This window comes from Ascaphus truei, chromosome 8 (assembly GCF_040206685.1).
Source record: "Ascaphus truei isolate aAscTru1 chromosome 8, aAscTru1.hap1, whole genome shotgun sequence".
Taxonomy (NCBI): Eukaryota; Metazoa; Chordata; class Amphibia; order Anura; family Ascaphidae; genus Ascaphus; species Ascaphus truei.
Window position 1 is genome coordinate 30,768,292 of NC_134490.1, and position 19,003 is coordinate 30,787,294.

Genomic DNA, 19,003 nt, shown 5'->3' on the forward strand with positions numbered 1-19,003 from the left:
GACACTTGGGAGAGTAAGATATAACGGATAGAGGGGGGAAAATGGCTGCACTAACTTATTAGCCTTTCAAAGCATACACTGTGCATGGTAGAAAAACAGCAATCTGCTACATCACCAAAAGTGGTCAAGATACCAGCACTGGGCAAAGAATGATAAAAAAAAAAAAAGTCTTTATTAGTCCATATATCACTGGCTGGCCTTTATCCCTGAAGGTCCCAATGGGGACTGATACATTGGGCCATCCAGTGTTATATGGAGCAATAAAGACTTTAGACATATCACTCCAGTGCTGGCATCTTGACCACTTTTTGTGATCTAGCAAATCATTTGCATGTAATTTCCCAGAATCCCTTGCTGCAGTGGAAGCACTGTATGCTGGGGATAATGGTGAAAGGCAGTGTTGCAGACCTGCCTAAGACTTGTGAATGTGCTCACAAGTGATCTTTTTATTTGATATATATAGATAGATATAGGAACAAAAAACAAACAAAAGCGCAAGCTCCATAGCACGTAACTGAGTAAAAAATAAGGTACATTTATTTAAAAAATCAGCAACCCATAAGAATGTGCACTTACAGGATTTTAAACAGAACCATTCGTGGGAGAGAAATCTCTATTGTGGTCATCTGCGGTGGTATGGTGAGTCCCAGGTTTGCAGAGTGGATGTAAACAGCCCAGGTTCACCATGAACTCCTATCCCGAATTGGCAGCAAGATAAAAAGGCATCCAATGCCTGCACGTCCTTTGCTTCCTCATACAATGGTTGCTAACACTTGAAATTACTGCCAGCCGGAGCGCAGGGAAGCCAGGGACTCCAAATACACCAACACAAACGCGATGACGTCACAGCTCTACGCGTTTCGTCACACTGCGGCGACTTCGTCAGGAGATAGATATATCTATATATATATAGATATATTAGTCCATGTTATTGAATTAGCTGAATCAAGTGGTAACATTTCAGTCATCCACAGAACATTCAGCCAAGCAACAATTAGCTTGACTCACCATAAAAAATAAATGTCTACCTCCCTGGGAGGTTAAAATGGCCGCTACAATTCATACTCATTAGGACAACAGAGGTTGCCATGTTAACAGCTGTGAAAGAATAAACAGGTGAAAACGCTGCAAAAAAAAAGTTATTTATGTTGGTAGAAACAGTTCTACAGTAAGAAATATAATGGGTTAGAGTTACTGACTCCTGCTTTTCTTTCAGGAAAAGGTGGCAAGCGGTTTTCTGCTGCTACACTTAAACCAGTGAAAATAAATGCAAATATCATTTACCAAGAGGCGCTAATAGCGAAAAAGAAAAGCGAGATTGAGGCCAAAATGAAGCAGCAAGCAAAGCAGCATCAACAAAGCACCCCAATCCATGCCATGGTGTGAGTTCTGCGTTCAATTAACCTCTTTGGCGGCAAAAGGGTTAATATCTAGTTTTTTTTTTTTTTTTTTATATGCTACAAGGAATGTTTGTCGCTTTTCAATAATATTTCACCTATATAGCGCTGATGGTGTGTGCAGAAATTTGCAGGTCAATGAGTCCCTGCCTCAGAACAGTTTCAAGTCTAATTTTGGTGCCTCGGGTACCAAAAAGGGCACAAGGAGAGTTGACACCCACTTCAAAGGCAGTAATGTTACAACTGTGCTACTCTGAGCCCATGATTTCCGTTATACCGTGGAAACACAACATATTTATAATATATGTGACAGGAAAGTAAATATAAGGTGAAGGGTACAGCAGGGATCATTGTAAGTCATTCTGTTAGAAACACGTGTAGTCCGTGTGTTTTCAGGTTATTGAAATGCTTTCTTGGGAAAGTGGATTCTGAATATAGTCTTCACAATCAGCAGAGAAATTGTCAAACTCTGAATGCAATAAAGCTCTTTAGACAGTGAGTGGCAACGTTTTCAGGAATGAAAGAGTAGTAGAGACATCTGTTTGCAGCCTTGGAAGAGCCTAGGATGTGAGCAGAGGTATGGAGAGCATGGGTTCAGCATTGGCAAGATATTGAATGCTAGTGTAATGTTTGGGACTCCAGTGCAATGAGGCAGGTAGGGACCATTCCTCTGTTGTGAAGTCCATGGTACACGGGTGGTCAACTCCAGTCCTCAAGGGCCACCAACAGGTCAGGTTTGCAGGATATCCCTGCTTCAGCACAGGTGGCTCAGTCAACGACTGGCCACTCCTGCAATAGTACATTCTCACTGTGGCAATTTTCTATTTTCTTTATCCACGCTGCAGCTCTAGGAATGCCTCTTCTACATCTAACAAGTTTGCCAACGACGGAAGCTTCCTGCAGCAGTTTCTGAAGCTACAGAAAGAGAAATCTGTCAGTGGTGAGTCTAATGTGGTCCTCGTTTATGGATGGAAATGGAGCAAACTATTTATTTGTCCCTCCCGGATGTTTTCTCACATACCCTGGTTTGACAATCGCTGCATTGGGCTGCACTTCTAGTGCCGGCGACGTGACGTCGCCCTAAAACAAAACAATTGACTCCATCGCCAGCGCTTATAGTAAGCGTGACGGCGACAGAGGGGCGGCGCTTCTGGAAAATTGGTAGCGGGTTAAATTTGATGTTTCAGAGGCTGTCGCCACATGACAGCCTCTGAACCAATCACCCTGTCGCCAGCAACGTAGCTGAAAGTTAAAGTATAACTTTCGCTACAGGTGACGTAATCCGTCGTGTCGCCGTCACCCACACTGTAAGCGCAGCCTTAAACTCGTGTGCTGGGTTTTGTAAGGATGCAAAGTGTAATGGTAAAAGTACTGTGTAATTAGAGCAGCATTCCACTCTTTTGCTTTACCTGAGTTCAGAGGGTTCCCCAGAGCTACTCCCAAGTCCCCTCACCTCCATGGACTCTGCGTTCCTGTGATATCTAGTGGTACGGCCAAGTGTTCTTGTCCGGTGGACAAAGTGAAGCTCATTTATCAAAGTCTCCCAACAGGAGCAAAACCGATGCAAAAAATAGCATCAGATTTATCAAAGATACTGTGTCCAATTGAAAGGGAGATGAGACAGTTGGTTTCTATTGGTGACTCAAGCGGCCATATGAATTTTTGCATCAACAAGTCCTTTTTTTATCTCTGGAATCGGTTAATAAAAGAAAGGAGACTTTGGAGGATTGCTGCTTTAAATGATAGCAGTGGACGGTGGGAGTTGTAAAGTTCTTAATCACAGTGATCCTCAGTGCTGATGAACATTGATACTTGTATGTATATCTTTATTTATATAGCTCCATCCTGGTACATAGCACTTTACAGCAGTAATACACGCGACATAATATTATTATAACACCTAAAAGGAATAAGCGCTTCAGACACAAAACAATAGGAAAAGGAGCCCCTGCCCCTCAGAGCTTGCAATCTGAGGCCTTCCTTTCATCCTGATACTGAGGCAATGTGCCGTGGAGGGACAATAGGTGAGCAGCCGGAAATAAAAGGGGAGGAAGCTGCCAAAAATAACAGGGAACCATGGCTTCTTCTACAGAAACATCAGGTTCTTCCGGAAGCTCCAGTAACCACTCGGAGTCCACGAGGAAGCCCGTCCTGATAGGGAAGCGTCAGGGGATGGGGCCAGAGGCCGTGCTAAACCAGATGAAGTGTTACTCCCACACCAAGCAAAGCCCGAAGATGAACCGCCTGAGTGTCTTCAAGTCTCCAGATGAGGACGACGAATATGAGGATTACGAGCAGTGGTTAGAAATCAAAAGTAAGTTGCAGAAGGTGAGATTTTGTTTTTAAGGGAGATGGCCGGAGTAACCTGGTCAGAAGCAAGTGCACAAAAGGAACTATAAGCAGAATTGTGCGGGTGTGTGTAACATACGTGAATGGATGTTTGTGCGTATTGGTGTGAATACAATATGTATAAAGTTTGTGGATTAATGGGTGTTTATATTTGTGTTTCTATATATATATATTGTGTGCTACTATATGAATGTTTGTCAGTATGTGCGAATACACTAACATGGACACGTGTGTGTGTGTGTGTGTGTGTGTGTGTCAAGAGCGAGCAAGGAGCCAGCGGTCAGAATTCCATAACTGTTATATTACTGCGGGGTGCTCGGATAACATAGTAAGTGTACGGCAAACAGGAGCCAGCACAATCTTGATAAATGTATGGGGATGGGGTCAAACAAAGGATAGTTGCACCAAACCAATGTATATAGGGTAGAGGAAGGACTGGCCCCAGGAGCTGACAATCTAAGCATGTTACTCTCTGGATGACCCAGCTGTCTCACTCCTCTGCTTCCCTTCCTCCCTTCCTCTCCTTTACCACGGGCCTTTTCCTAGCAGTTAAATACCTGTTGACTGTTTGCTGTGTGACTTGAACCCCAGTACTGACAGCCTGCTTAAAGTTTCACCCCCAGAGGACGCCGAAACCCGCAAAGTGGTGGAGAAGCTGGCTCGCTTCGTGGCGGAAGGGGGCAGGGAGCTGGAAAAATTGGCAATGGAAGATTACAGGGACAACCCGTCTTTCACGTGAGTGGAGTCCACTTAACCCTTATTCCTGTAACGGTGCACAACGCACAGATCTGTTCCATAACCCACAGCTTCTACAGAGACATACAAAGTGCTAGTGACGACCACATCATGCTTTATTAACCCCATGAGTGCCAGAAGCGCTAGCAATGAATTCAAACTGCCCTTTTTACCCTTTCACTGTCAAAGGGGCCTGCAACTCTGTGCATTTTGTTTTCTTTAAGTTAAACATGACGAGCTGAGACCTGGGAAGGGTTGATTTCCTCTGGCTGCTCCCTTTTGTCTGTCACTGTTTAACAAGAGTTTGAGCAGGCAAAGCCACCTCTCTTCCTCTCTCCTTATCTTGATTGCCTCTCTGATAAGAGCAGGGTGAGCCACGGGTTAAGGAAATACATAATTGACAAACACTTCCCTATTTAGAGACCCCTAAGGAAGGCACTTTGTCATTTTCAAAGAAGATTTATTTTGCTGCTAACATGTTTATATTGGTTGAAGGAAGTCCATTCAATTTGTTAAATGGTTCCCAAAAGGTTGTGTTTTTGCCAGCTATGTGGGATTGCGCCTTTAATCTGTATTCATGTAAAGGTGCAAAATGCATATATTTGTTATGTATCCCACACTCTTGGCTTGTGTACCGACATACAAAGCAGGAAACGGACCACATAATTACAGTCTTAACCTCCCCACCTGCAATGAATTGAATTTGAGCTATTTTCTTTGTCCGCTATGCATGGCTGCCCCTTTTAAGAAGGGCTTTCCCTCTGGGCCCCACATGTCATTTCCATGTATAAGTAGCTGGGGGGTCTCCAGGGCTGACCCTCGTTCATTTGAGGTCCGGTAACCCCCTGTTTTCTGAGATTCTTATGGCGGGTCTGCTGCCGAATCTTCATGCAGGATTAAATCCCCCTAAATCACGCGGGCCAATCGCTTCCTATTTACCTGCGAAGCGCTAAAGATTAAACCTCCAATTTCCCCCCCCCCCCCTCTGGAGTGGACAGCACCTGGGCCTCCAGGGGTAACTATCTCAGGAAGGAAGATGTCCCAGGAACTGCAATTAACACAGTTAAGCTTTGGAGAAAAGGTGGGGGGTGAGGGGAGGAGGGAAGTGGGTATAACTAATATGTTCAAGATAGCTATGACTGTATTTGGAATACAGCTCTGGTCCAGTATATGCTTGTATGGCCATTTTGCAGCCTGTTTCCACTTTGAGAAAGTCCTGCACGGTTTAAACCCGCACCTCCTACTTCTCCTCTCTGCAGATTTCTACACGATCAGAACAGCCGGGAATTCCTCTATTACAGGAAGAAGCTGGCAGAGTACATGCAGAAATACCAGAATGTAGAGCGGCCCCCACCTAATAAAGGTAAGGGGGGTTGGAGGTGACACAAGGACTTCTAACCCCTTTGCTGCCACAGGTGCCCACTATAGATTGTCTTCAATTTACATTGAAAATAAAGGATTACAACTTCACAGTTCTGTGGTAAATAAAAGCTTTGGTTTGTAAAAAAAAAGAAAACAAATCTTGAGTGTCTTTTGGGGACAACACTGGTGGCCAGGCATCAAAATGGATATCTTGGCTCTGTTTCTTTGTTTGCCAAAGTAATTTATGAGGCCATCATTGGTCAAACCGATAAACATAAGTAACTGATAACCTGGAATCCACTGGTCAAAGGGAAACATTTCTTTTTCATATGATTAAAAACGAGCAAGGAGCTATCTGAGGTAGCAGATTATGCTGAGAAGTTGGATAAAACAAATGTATTTATTGAACTGCCCCTGCAAAGGAACCAATACATTCCTTTGTTTCCCTTTTTTATTGTTCTAAAAAAAGTTTTAATGTGTTTTCAACCGGTTAATACATACAGATATTTCATGAGGGAACCGTGGAACCCAAGCTGATTCTAGGTTTATAAATCAGGTTTTAACATAAGAAAGGGGGGGGGGGTGTCAACTATCTTATCTTGTTTGGCTTGGCTCCCTGATTAGCAGGCCTCCATGTCTCTCTCTTCTCTGCCGTCTATCTCCCTTCCAGGCCCATCCCTAGGTCACAGGGGCTACTCGATCCACTTGAGCCCCCACCCCTATGTGCTCCCCTGGTATAGAACAATCTTTTTTCCCCTGCGCCCCCATGCCGGCTGTCCTGCTCTCCGCGCGCCCCCTCCTTACCTTGGTTCCCGGCGTCATGATGTCACGTTGTCATAGCAACTTGACGTCACATGATCCCCGCGGCGTCAGTTGACGTCGCGTTGCCATGGCGACGCATCTCCAGATGCTGGCTGAACCAAGGTAAGTGAGGTTTACAGAGGCCTTCGCCGCTTCCCCGGCACTTAATTTAAGTGCCTTAGGGAAGCGCGCCGGGCCTCTGTAAGCCCCCCAGTTTGCGCACTGCTGTTCTATACTATCCTTCAATCACTTCCTTTTAACCTGTTAAATAATTACACAGTAGATGAGGTTGAAAAAAGGTCATGTCCATCAAGTTCAACCTCTGCTAAATTTAGGCGACAGATACTTATCCTATATTTGTATTGCATGTATTCACCGTGACTCTTAAGTGGAACTGAATCATATGGCAGTTCATGCAAATAGCTATTGCACGCTAACGCTTATTGCAGTTCAATGAATAAAACTGCCCAAGTGTGATCTCCTTTGTTCTGTGGTGTTTTTCCTCTGGTCCGCGTGTCTGGTTCCCGTCGGTGTAATGTTGCTCATCGCCCTCCTCCCCCTTTTCCCCCCTCCTCCCCTCCTCCCTCATCATTATTTTGAATTCCTCGGCTCCTTGGCACACGCACTAGGTTTGTTGCTGTTTTGGTGTGTGAGTTGAGCCTAGCACTGACAGCCTGCTTAAAGTTCCCCCCCCAGATGACGAGGAGACCAAGATTGTTGCAGAGAAGCTGGCCAGATTCGTTGCGGATGGGGGTTTAGAGGTGGAAGCCATTGCTGTGCAGAACAACCGTCAAAACCCTGCTTTCAGGTAACTGGTCACTTTTGTCCAAGAATAGATGTACACACTCAGTTTTCAGTGAAAAGGGTATTTTTAGACCAGGGGTGGCAAACTCCAGTCCTCAAGGCCCATCAACAGGTCAGGTTTTAATGATATCCCTGCTTCAGCTCAGGTGGCTTTATCAATGGCTTAGTCATTGATTGACCAGTGAATATCTCTAATACTGGACTGAAGAGAGGCTCGTGGAGTAAAGACACTGACTGAAAACAACAGCGTTGAGTTTGAATCAGATGAACCTGGTTCAATCCCCTTGTGTACAGAAACAGAAAACCTGGTTGCAGAGCACTCAATCACTAATTGATTTATGACTTAATCTAAAAATATCTTTAATGTCATCAACGAATATAAAATAATGGGTGTTAAACAGCACTGACAGTGACTGTGATCCAGTTTTCAGTGCTGCGTAAGCTCTGATTCCATCAAAATCTTTATGATTGGTGACTTGATATAGTCATCAATGTGGTACTCGGAATAGACCCAACCTGAATATGGTTGGTAAAAGGGACACGTAGATATACACCCTTGTGGTGGTACTGCTAATGATCTGACCTAAAGACCTTGTAATGTATATCCTTGTGAATGCACTACTCGTCAGCCCATATGTACATCCAATGGAAATCAATAGACCAGAGAACTTAATTGCTCTTGTCAACAACTTGATTGGTAATGCGCTCCTAGTTAGATGCAGAACTCAATCAGCAGTGTTCATATCCAGCAAATGTTGTCCAGAGAGGTTGCCTAAGCGTGAGCCCTATTTAGGTGTTTGGATATCACTCACTATAGTCACTTTTTTTAGGTGCCTTGATATCATTCACCAATACTGCTACTTTACTTTACCTCCACTGGTCACCTGTGGTGATATGTATCCACAGTGATCCTTAATGATATGAGTGTTTCCATTACCACACTGATATATGAGTGTATTCCATGTACCTATATTAGACCATTCTCTGATCTATTGATTTCCATTGGATGTACATATCGGCTGGCGAGTAGTGCATTCACAAGGATATACATTACAAGGTCTTTAGGTCAGATCATTAGCAGTACCACCACAAGGGTGTAGATCTACGTGTCCCTTTTACCAACCATATTCAGGTTGGGTCTATTCCGAGTACCACATTGGTGACTTGATATAGTCATCAATCATAAAGATTTTGATGGAATCAGAGCTTACACAGCACTGTTAACTGGATCACAGTCACTGTCAGTGCTGTTTAACACCCATTATTTTATATTCATTGATGACATTAAAGATACTTTTAGATTTGTCATAAATCAATTAGTGATTGAGTGCTCTGCAACTAGGTTTTCTGTTTGTGTACATGTATTACCTTACCTAGTAAGCACATCCCTTACATACACTGAAGTTGTAGTGGGGGCTCCCTGTTTTGTGTTGCTACTCAATCCCTTGTGACCTTGGTCAAGTCACTTTATTTCCTTGTGCCTCAGGCACCAAAAACATAGATTGTAAGCTCCACGGGCCAATGACTCGTGGCTGCAAAAATTATTTGTACAGCTCTGCGTACTCCGTAAGCGCTAAACAAGAAAACAATTATTATATTACTACTTCCGTTTTTACATACCCCTAAGGTGGTTGATACAATATATGAAGACTTCAAGTTTTCTATTATACAGTATATTCTAAGGATATTTGTCTTTTACTTCATTAGAATTCCTCGCATCTGTAATGGGCATAGGCATATTGTGTGTGTGTGTGACTGTGTGACTGTTTGTTTGTTTTATACAGCACAGTGCATACCCTCTGTATTTAGGACATATATTTTTCCTTGTACATATTATACACTATAACCTGATTTTGTAAGATGTTTTTCTCTACTTGGCAAAAAGAAGTGTGACATCGCAAGCAGCCTAGCTGCCTGTTTTTTTTTTAGGATAGCATTAGGAAGCGAATGGGGAACAGAAACCAGACAGCATGTGTCCACTTGCTAAGATGTTTTATATGGAATATAGAAATAAGTTCTTCATGTTAGGAATTAGCATATTCTACTTGACTACAGAACTGTGACGTATACATACGGAGCATAAGTCGGGCTAACTGACATGACAATAGAGAGCGAACAGACCAGACAGAGAGCCTAGCGAGACTGACATTGATACTCTTGGTGGTATATATAAGCAAGCATGTAACTAATAATTGTACTCTGCTTTATGTAACAGATTTTATTATCTTTTTATTCAGTATTATTGTTGTATCCAATAAATCATAGATATTATTTTATATTACTCTCAAACTCCTTATTTTATTGTACTTACGATTAGCCTTTGATAAGGATGTAAGGCCATTTCTACAGATACAACTTCGTGGTAAAATGCCTTTCAGTTAGTGTGAGAGTATAATCTTGTCATGAGACATTATTCTGAGAAGAAAGGTCTGACCCCCCCCCCATTACACATCATACTGAATAGGGTAACGGGACCCACTGCATACACCCTTACCCTCTTGACCGTGTCCAAAAATTATTGGCACTTTCGTGTATTTCTTCTGTCTCCCAATAAACCCGTTAGATTGTAAGCTCTTCGGGGCAGGGGCGCCTATCCCTCACTGTTTGTTGTTTACTACACTCTTGCGTTATCATGTCCTGTATATTGTCTGTGTGCATCGGTTGACACTATATATGTAACTAAAATGACAATGCCATTCCTTAGGAGATGTGAACTGGAAGAGGCATGGTGTATTTGAGAAAGGAAACTGCTTCCATCCTTTAAATTGAACACGGTGCTTTGTATAATGATACATTGGCATCTGCATACACCTCTCACGGCTCCACCTCTTAGGAAGAATAACGTACCCAAATGTTGCCGAGCCGCTCTCCAACTCCCCCCTAATAACTAGCAGCAGTCCTTTCCTAGAGAGGAGAATGCCCCCTGTGTTTGGGAAGGGGTAAGGGACATTATGGGAGGAGTGAGGTTAGCAGATATGTTTTTGAACTTCCTATGGGGGAAAAAAGATCTATGCAATTTCTTTCAAAGACCATAGGATCACTTACTGTTTTTTTAAATATGTAATATTTATAAAGTGCTTTGTCCCTATGTTTTAACATGTTGGCTTTATCCAGCACAGTGCCACTACTTTGTAAGTCCCTTCGACCATGTTTACTAAATGGTACTAAGCAGTCTCTTGATTGGCCAAAAGGTGCCTTGGGGCTTAGCACAGCTTTGTAAAAATGGCCTTATGTCCACTGATTACACTCTGTTTTGCTTGAAATTGTTGCATATCTCTTTTCAGAAGGAAGGGCTCCCAATATGCAGTTTCGTTCACGTAAATGTTTTAAGTTGGGTGAATGAAAGAAGCGTCATGTTTTTAGAGTGACCTTTTTCTGTGTTATTACTCTGCAGGTTTCTCTACGAAATTAATAGTAAAGGTCACAAATATTACAAGCTCAAGCTGGAGGAATTCAGACGATCCCCGCTTGACCATCCCACTGCAGCAGAAAACATGCGCAGGATGAACCCAGAGCCCAGCATTTATGCACCCTCTTCCTCATTCATCCCCTCGTCGTCTTCCTCGCACTCTTCTCCACCTCCTTCCACGGAGCAGATTACTGCCAAAAGGAAGCGGAAGAGCCGATGGGGCCCGAAGGATGAGCAGGTGGAACTCCCGTCTGCAGATGATCCCATCGAACCCTCTGATACCAGCATTCTAACGGGTAACCCGTTCCTTCCCATACCCTATTCTCTGCTAGAGGAAGGCATTGTCATTGGCACGCTTGAGCTGTTGCATTGTAGTTCTGCCCCTGCCAAGAGGGTGTTTAAAGCAGCAATCTGCACTGCTTATCTTTATTTTATTGTTGTATCTTATTTGAAACCAAAAGGGTTTCCTAGAGCCGCACTGCGCAATCCCCCTGGTTCCTGAGAGATTTAATTTGTGAAAATCCTATGCACTTATTTTTTTTGTCCGGGAGAAACAATGTGGCCAATAGGAGGCCATGACGGCATGATGAGCTGACATTGCAGCTTCCGATTGGGTGACTCAATAATTGCATGTGCTGGCAAAAGTTTTTACACAAATGACATCTCTCGCCAATTGGAGGGGGATATCCTGAGATTTTGAGTGCTGCAGATTAGCTCTGGGGGATCCCCTAGTCAATGTAAGGTTAAAAAAAAAAAAATGTTTGGTTTTGGGCGGATAACTCTTTAAAGGAACTGACTACCCAGCAAATAAGTTGTCGAATTAATGTCTTCGTTAAAATAATTGGTAAATGTGCCACTTGTGGTGCATTCACATGTTTCCCCTTTATCTCTTAGCATACAGTGCTTCCACTGCAGCCAGGGATTCTGGGAAAGTACTGTATATGCAAAGGAGCATTCACAGTGTCACCTTTTGCTTCTTATCTATTTTAACATGGAGTCCTATAAGCTTATGCCTGCCACATTACACGGCTTTTTAGCACAGCCTGGGTTAAAGTAGCGCATAGCCAGTAACCCTGCTCACAATTAATGAAATGCTTAAAATGAATGCAATCTAAGAGCATATGTTGTAAAGTGTGCAGTCTAACACCCATCACTCTGGATTCCCCTGGCTTGGGAGAGTGTCCCTATCACTGAAGATGTAGTAACCTGTCTTCCTTTCCTGCAATGCAGCCCAGGATCTCAAAGGGCTGGGCTATGAGAAGGGGAAGCCGGTGGGACTGGTGGGAGTTACAGAGCTGTCGGATGCCCAGAGGAAGCAACTGAAGGAGCAGCAGGAGGTAGGGCAGCAATAATGGGAGTGGTACACTTAGTACGGTAATGTACGTGTGTGGGTACTGCACTTGTGAGATTCCAGCATGGTATATGGATACAGATCGAAACATTACATTGTGAGGTGTATGTGTATGTGTATATACACATATACATATACACAGTGTTCGACAAATCCATTCACCAACAGGCCTGTGGCGACTGGATTTGACCCCGTGGCGACCTCCTCATGGCCGCCCAAGCAGGGCGGGATTGCGGACGGGACTAGGTGGCGAGTAGATTTTTTGGTTCGGCGAGTAGATTTTTGGGTGATTTGTCAACCACTGCATATACACACAGATCTGTGGCCAGTGCTACAAATGGCAAGTATACCTGGGACAAGAGAATATTCCAAGATGTCCCATTGACTTCCCAATGTGCTCCTTGGTTATAATATAAATTAACTGCAAAAAAGGCACTCATCCGGTTCAGATAGAAGTTTCAACGAGCCCATGTTTTGTGATTTTATTACTGGCTGAATAGTGGTACAAACCACAGGTGAGAGCTGCCCAACACAGTGTCTGGGGGTCACCTATGGTTTAATAGATCATGGAAAAGCTTGCCTGTCCTATGCTAGGTGCACTCTGCTTTCTGCCGGCTTTATTCCCAGGTGTAGGTAACCAGTTCCTTCCTCTGCTCAGATGCAACAGATGTACGACATGATCATGCAGCACAAGCGAGCCATGCAGGACATGCAGATGATGTGGGAGAAGGCGCTGAAACAGCATCAGCATGACTACGACAGCGATGAGGAGGTGGACAACAATATGGGGACCTGGGAGCATCAGCTGAGGCATATGGAAATGGACAAGACAAGGGGTGAGTGTGTGGGGCCCTCTGACCTCTTCTAGATTGTATCCTGCATCAAGGAAATCCTTGGTGTGATGGGGTATTTGACAATATTTGCACACGGTCTCTGTGCATTCTCCCTATCAATTAGATTGTAAGCTCTTCAGAGCAAGGACTCCTCTTCTACAATGTTGCTTTTATGTCTGAAGCACTTATTCCCATGATCTGTGATTTGTAGTTATTTGTTATTTATATGATTGTCATGTATTACTACTGTGAAGCGCTATGTACATTAATGGCGCTATATACATGCATACAGTCAAGTAATAGGTTTTTAATACCCCACTCTACAATAGCATTCATTTGGTAGATGTGGAAAGCTTGTAGAAGAGGCGGAAATTGGCTTGAAGGGGCGGCCAACTCCAGTCCTCAACGGCCACCAACAGGTCAGGTTTTCAGGATATTCTTCCTCACAGGTGGCTCAGTCAACGACTGAGCCACTGATCGAGCTACCTGTGCGGAAGCAGCGATTTCCTGAAAACCTGACCCCTGAATTATTGGGGTGTGCCCAATGTTGTATGTTCAATCCTGGCCTCCTGCAATTGTTTAATCTCTATGGCCTTTTATCTTTTTCCATCCCCCTCACTCCAGAGTGGGCAGAGCAGCTAACAGAAATGGGGCGCGGGAAGCATTTCATAGGCGACTTCCTTCCACCGGACGAGCTGGACAAGTTTATGGAAACCTTTAAAGCTCTCAGGGTAAAGATGAATAAAGTATCAATGGCCCAGTGACATGTTAATAATGCGCAATTGTACCAACAGATCATTGAGACCAACTCTCCCACAGCAGGATGATGGTGCCGGGCGAATGAATTGACTTTAAAAGTGTTTAATCATGTTCAATTTAGATGATCTGTGTACATGGCTCTGTCCCTCTGTACAGATTTGAGCTGTAAGTTGTAGAGGAGGGAGCTGCTCGCCGTACCTACTTTTGGAATTGAGCAGTTGAGACAGTGTGACCAATGGGGACCAGTGGCCCTTCAAGTTTGTCCTTAGCAGAGCGATAGGAAGTGGCCATTGTAGTCTACCTCTCCTTTAGAATACTGTAAGACGGAGACTTGCAGCTGATTGTGTGTGTCCTTCCCACAGCCTGACAACCTATTGAGACAATCCATCTTACTGCAGAATGACCGTGACACAGATAGAAGGGACCTATTGCATCCCTTCCTCCACAAGTGACACTGGTCATTTTTATCTCTATATCCACTATGTTCCTCCTAGTGACACAAACAGAATGGACCTATCCTATTGAGTTTGTTTTTCCACCCACCAGAGAGATTAATATATCTTTTGTTTTCATGCCTTATATGATCTGTCGTACAATATTCTCCTATTGGAGAGGCTTCTACATTACACACTTTCTTATAATGCTTGGTGGTGGCTCTTCAGTGCCAGAGAGGCTGCACTGTAGTGCTTGACGGACATTTCTGGCACTGGAGGGATTTGAGGCACCTCTGATCCCATACTTCATCCAACCCCCTTCAATCCCATTTCACTGCAGGAGGGTCGTGAGCCGGACTATTCCGAGTACAAGGAATTCAAGCTGACTGTGGAGAACCTCGGGTACCAGATGCTGATGAAGATGGGATGGAAGGAAGGAGATGGACTTGGATCAGATGGCCAAGGAATCAAGAACCCTGTCCACAAGTAATACCACCTTTTTCCTACATAGTGTCTACCACTAAATGCAGCCACCTCTGGGGAGCATGTGTGCAGAATCCTGTGGATTCTTTCTAAAACGCAACCACTCCACTAGGCGGCACTGCTGTCACGTCTATGTATAAAAGTGTGTGTGTGTGTGTGTGTGTGTGTGTGTGTTTGAACACGCATAACTTTAGATCTGTAATGGGATAAAGGTGAAATTGTGGCGGTTTTGCGGGAAATCAGGTTGGCAGTTTTTGAGAACCAGATTACCAGAGAGTGCAGTTGACAGATGAAAAAATATATTTTTTTTAAATGCACTTCTCTGTGTGTGATCTCAAAAAAACACTTTGCTCAATAAATGACTATCAACAAAAGTTCATAAATGTATTGAAACACAAAATAGTGATTGTATAGAGTAGCATAAAAATGCCAAAGTCTAAACAGACTCCCTGACTTGATGGTAATCTGCCTCCTATATATAGTATAACGTGTACAGAAAAGGCAGCCAGAACATCTGGTCTAGGGGTAAAAATCCTAAAAATGATATTACTATTGGTGTACTACCCAATGCCACCTATACCCGCTAGTAATTCTATCGAATCAATATCAGATCCAATACAAAATTTAGTAAATACGAACACGGATACAACAATTGATGCAGTAGATCAACTATAAACCATATGGCTAAGAGGATCCCATTACCAGCATTACACAGATGCTGTATTGCTGGGGACACACGTATATTATCCCTTCTTTAAACATTCTCTGGAAGAAATTATTGTGAAACGTGCGTCGGGGTGGAGAGTTGCCGACAGATTCCTTGATTTTGTTCACATGATGCAGCTGCTATTCCTAGTACACCATGTTTAAAGAAGGGATACTATTTATCTGCTCAGCAATACAGCTTCTGTGAAAGGCAGGTAATGGGGGTGTATATATTACACATTCACTCGCACACACTCTGGTAAAGAACAAACTTGTTGAGAAAATATATAAAGAAATCCTCCATTCCTCACACTGCTTCTATCCTCTCTCGCTAGTCTTCTCTTTGTCCGTAGTGAGTCTCCTCAAGATCCTAGTTACAAAGGCTCGTAATAACTTGTATATGTAAAGATCTGTAGGAGCGGGGGATGAGGAGGTGCTGTGATTTCCATACACACGTGCGCATAATGAAATCAATATGCAGCCTACCTCGTGGCATTTGCGGGGCAATGTGAAATATCCCTATAGATATATATATTTTTTTTTTACATGTCCTCTCGCTCTCTTACCCCAGGGGTGTCACGGCTGTTGATGGGGCAGGTTTTGGTATCGACCGGCCTGCAGAGCTAAGCAGAAGTGATGACGAGTACGATGCGTTCCGCAAGAGGATGATGCTGGCTTATCGCTTTCGGCCAAACCCCCTGGTACGCATCTCCCCTGAGCATAATCCATCACCTTTACTTAGGCCTCGGTCCCGCTGCGCTCGTTGGCGCGGGCGGCGGGTCGCGAGTTCCCCACCAGCAGGGGAATCCTCGCGAGCCGGTCCCGGTCCCCCCTGGCTGCACAGCTGACTACACGCTTTAGCGCGTCAGCCGCTGGAGACACCAGAGAATGGTGTTTCCTAGCGTTGACGCGTGACGTGTGTGGCTGTGAGCCAATGGGGAGGGGAGGCTTCGGGAGGAGGAGAGGCTTCGGGGAGCGGGGAGGAGTGTGGAGTGAAAGCAGGTGAGTGCCTGTGTGTGTGTGTGTCTGAGTGCGTGAGTGCCTGTCTGTGTGTGTATGTGTGTGTGTGAGTGCCTGCCTCTGTCTGTGTGTGTGTGTGTGTGTGTGTATGAGTGCGTGAGTGCCTGCCTGTGTGTGCGCGCGTGTGTGTGTATGAGTGCGTGAGTGCCTGCCTGTGTGTGTGTGTGCGCGTGTGTGTGTGTGTGTGTATGAATGAGTGCCTGCGTGTGTGTGTTTAAACTTACCTTCCAGCTCCAGCCCGAGTCCGTGGAGGGAGGGGGGGAGAGTAGCGGGTCCCTCCGCTCAAGCCACGCCCCCCCTCCCTGTCAAACCGCCCACCTCCCGCCCACCTCCCGATCAAACCTCCCACCTCCCGCTCCGGCTCCCGCTCCCTACAGACCGCAGATCGCGGTCTGTGTATGTCAGCGCACCGCCTGTCAGCAGCGCAGGTGCGCTGACTCTGGGAGCGGGGCCTTAGCCTTAGTTGGTGTATTGTTAAGTGCTTTACCCTGCTTCCCTGTACATTAAATAGAGGGGTGAACTGTGTTTTTGTGCCAGCTTCACAATGCAGAATCAGTGATCAAGCAAATGTACAAGAGGATGAAACAGCTGTGCCTGAGCAGGTCCATTGCTTGTGCACTTCCTTGTCCCAGGCTTATCTGTAGAAGCTGCCTAATGCCACAGGCAAAAGCGTTGGGGCGTCCATGTACAAAACGGATGGGAAGCAAAAAGCCCACTACTGGGTGCTTAGTTGCATGTCAATGTCCCAGAATCTTCCCTAATAAGTATCTCTGGAACCAGGGGTCTCCGGTGCTGAAATTAGCGCGATTCAGCTCTGGAGACTCCCTGCTCCCGCCGCATGTAAAAACAAGCAGGAGGTTATAATCCTTTTGTTTCTTACTTATTTACAACGACACCAAAGGCCAGGAAAAGAAACCTGTGTTTCTCTATTGCTCTACATTGCATACTGTTGGTGAATAAAGCCGCGCTTATAGTACCAGCGACGCTGACGTCACGCTGCTGTCGCTGGAAAAATCAAATTTAAGTGACTTCCAGCGATCGCGACCACGCTGTCGTGCCGTCGCGTCGCTCCTACTAAAAGCGCACACGACGGCGTCAATACATTGTTTTGACGCGCCGTCACCGGCACTATAAAGCGCGGCCTAAGACACCCTTTTGATTTACTGACACTACATATCACTCTTTCCATTTGCAGAATAACCCCAGGCGTCCTTATTATTGACGGCAACATCCCGCTCCGTCTACAGTGAAATCAAAAGAAGACCCACCTTCTTCCCACGTCCCTAATGTTTTAATCTCGGTCGCAGGTAGCAAGCATCTTTCTGTCCCACCATGTGTAAGGAATCTAACTCTGTCCACCAGCAGGAATTTAACCCATAACTGTCACACGCATCCTAATGCCGCCTCTTCCTGTTAACTCTGCATGAGGAGAAAATAGAGCGTTAATAAATCTGGCCTTTTCAATTCAAACCCTATGCCGATCTGTTTAGTATTTTATCAAGAGAGAAATAATAACTTTTATTTCATATAGCGCTTTTCTCCCGAAGGGACTCAAAGTGCTTCACAATTACAGTATAGTGCCCGGTACGCAGCACATAGGATTGTTACTGACCCCGTCCCTGCCCTGATGAGCTTACAATTTTTGGTGCCTGAGGCACAGGGAGATAGTGACTTGCCCACGGTCACAAGGAGCTGACACCGGGATTTGAACCAGACACCACTGCTTCAAACTTGATGTCATTGTTTTCAGGGTCTTGTTGGCCTATTCTCGTAACTCCGAAGTTGTCAGTGCCAAACTGCTTGGTTTGGCATGTTCAGAAGTAGCAGAATGAAATGTGGGGTGGGGGGAAACTATTCTCTATTGCAAGTTGCATCTTCTAAACCACATCATCCAAAACGCCCGGATTGTACTTGCTTTAGCAGCGGAATGACCCGAGTTGGGGCTAACTCCATCCCCAGTATGGTTTATGGGTTTTGCTCTCGGCCAAACCTATATTTCAAGCTCTGAATGTAACTTGCAATACCATCTTATGGGGGGGGGGGGAAATACGCGTTTTTTCGAAGTGATTTGCATAACGGAGCTACAAAAATCGCTGTTTTCATGGGGGAAAAGAAATGCAAGTTGAAGGCTTTTTTGACAAACCAATCGGATTGGCAGAGCCGGAGTGGAGCCGCTTCTAAACGGATTGAACATGCAAGAAGGGCTTGCAGAATAGCAAAGCATGCCACTCCGATCGGAAAGGGCTGTTCAGAAGCAGTTTGTTACACTTCGGAGCTACGAGAATATGCCCCAGTGCCTTTACTCACTCACTGAGCTGCTCCTGTTGTATCATCAGACACTATAAACAAAGCTGCAGTTGCTCCAATTTTCTTTTATTATTTGTTTCAAAGAATTTGTAAAATATGTTGTTGGTTTTTATTTTTTATTCCCTTTGTGTCAAAATATCCCAACTGCAAAAGTGGGGCAAAAAACAGGATCAGATTTATCTGGTGGTTTGGTTTATTTGCCCAATTTAATGCGTTTATTAAAATCTAACACCGATAAGTATCTTAAATTTACA

The 19,003-nt window shown here is 44.6% G+C and overlaps 1 protein-coding gene across 1 annotated transcript in view; it reads left to right on the forward strand.

The window, feature by feature from the left end:
* SUGP1 (SURP and G-patch domain containing 1) overlaps nt 1-18,483 on the forward strand; it is a 19,482-nt gene extending 999 nt beyond the window's left edge. Inside the window, exons 2-14 of the mRNA XM_075611123.1 lie at nt 1,217-1,382; nt 2,243-2,337; nt 3,490-3,711; nt 4,358-4,481; nt 5,741-5,844; nt 7,329-7,452; nt 10,843-11,153; nt 12,088-12,194; nt 12,867-13,044; nt 13,666-13,772; nt 14,575-14,720; nt 15,994-16,123; nt 17,638-18,483. Of these exons, the coding sequence (XP_075467238.1) occupies nt 1,217-1,382; nt 2,243-2,337; nt 3,490-3,711; nt 4,358-4,481; nt 5,741-5,844; nt 7,329-7,452; nt 10,843-11,153; nt 12,088-12,194; nt 12,867-13,044; nt 13,666-13,772; nt 14,575-14,720; nt 15,994-16,123; nt 17,638-17,664 (1,841 nt within the window). The 3' untranslated portion in view covers nt 17,665-18,483. The remainder of the gene's footprint in view (nt 1-1,216; nt 1,383-2,242; nt 2,338-3,489; nt 3,712-4,357; nt 4,482-5,740; nt 5,845-7,328; nt 7,453-10,842; nt 11,154-12,087; nt 12,195-12,866; nt 13,045-13,665; nt 13,773-14,574; nt 14,721-15,993; nt 16,124-17,637) is intronic.
* Nucleotides 18,484-19,003: the final 520 nt, after the last annotated feature.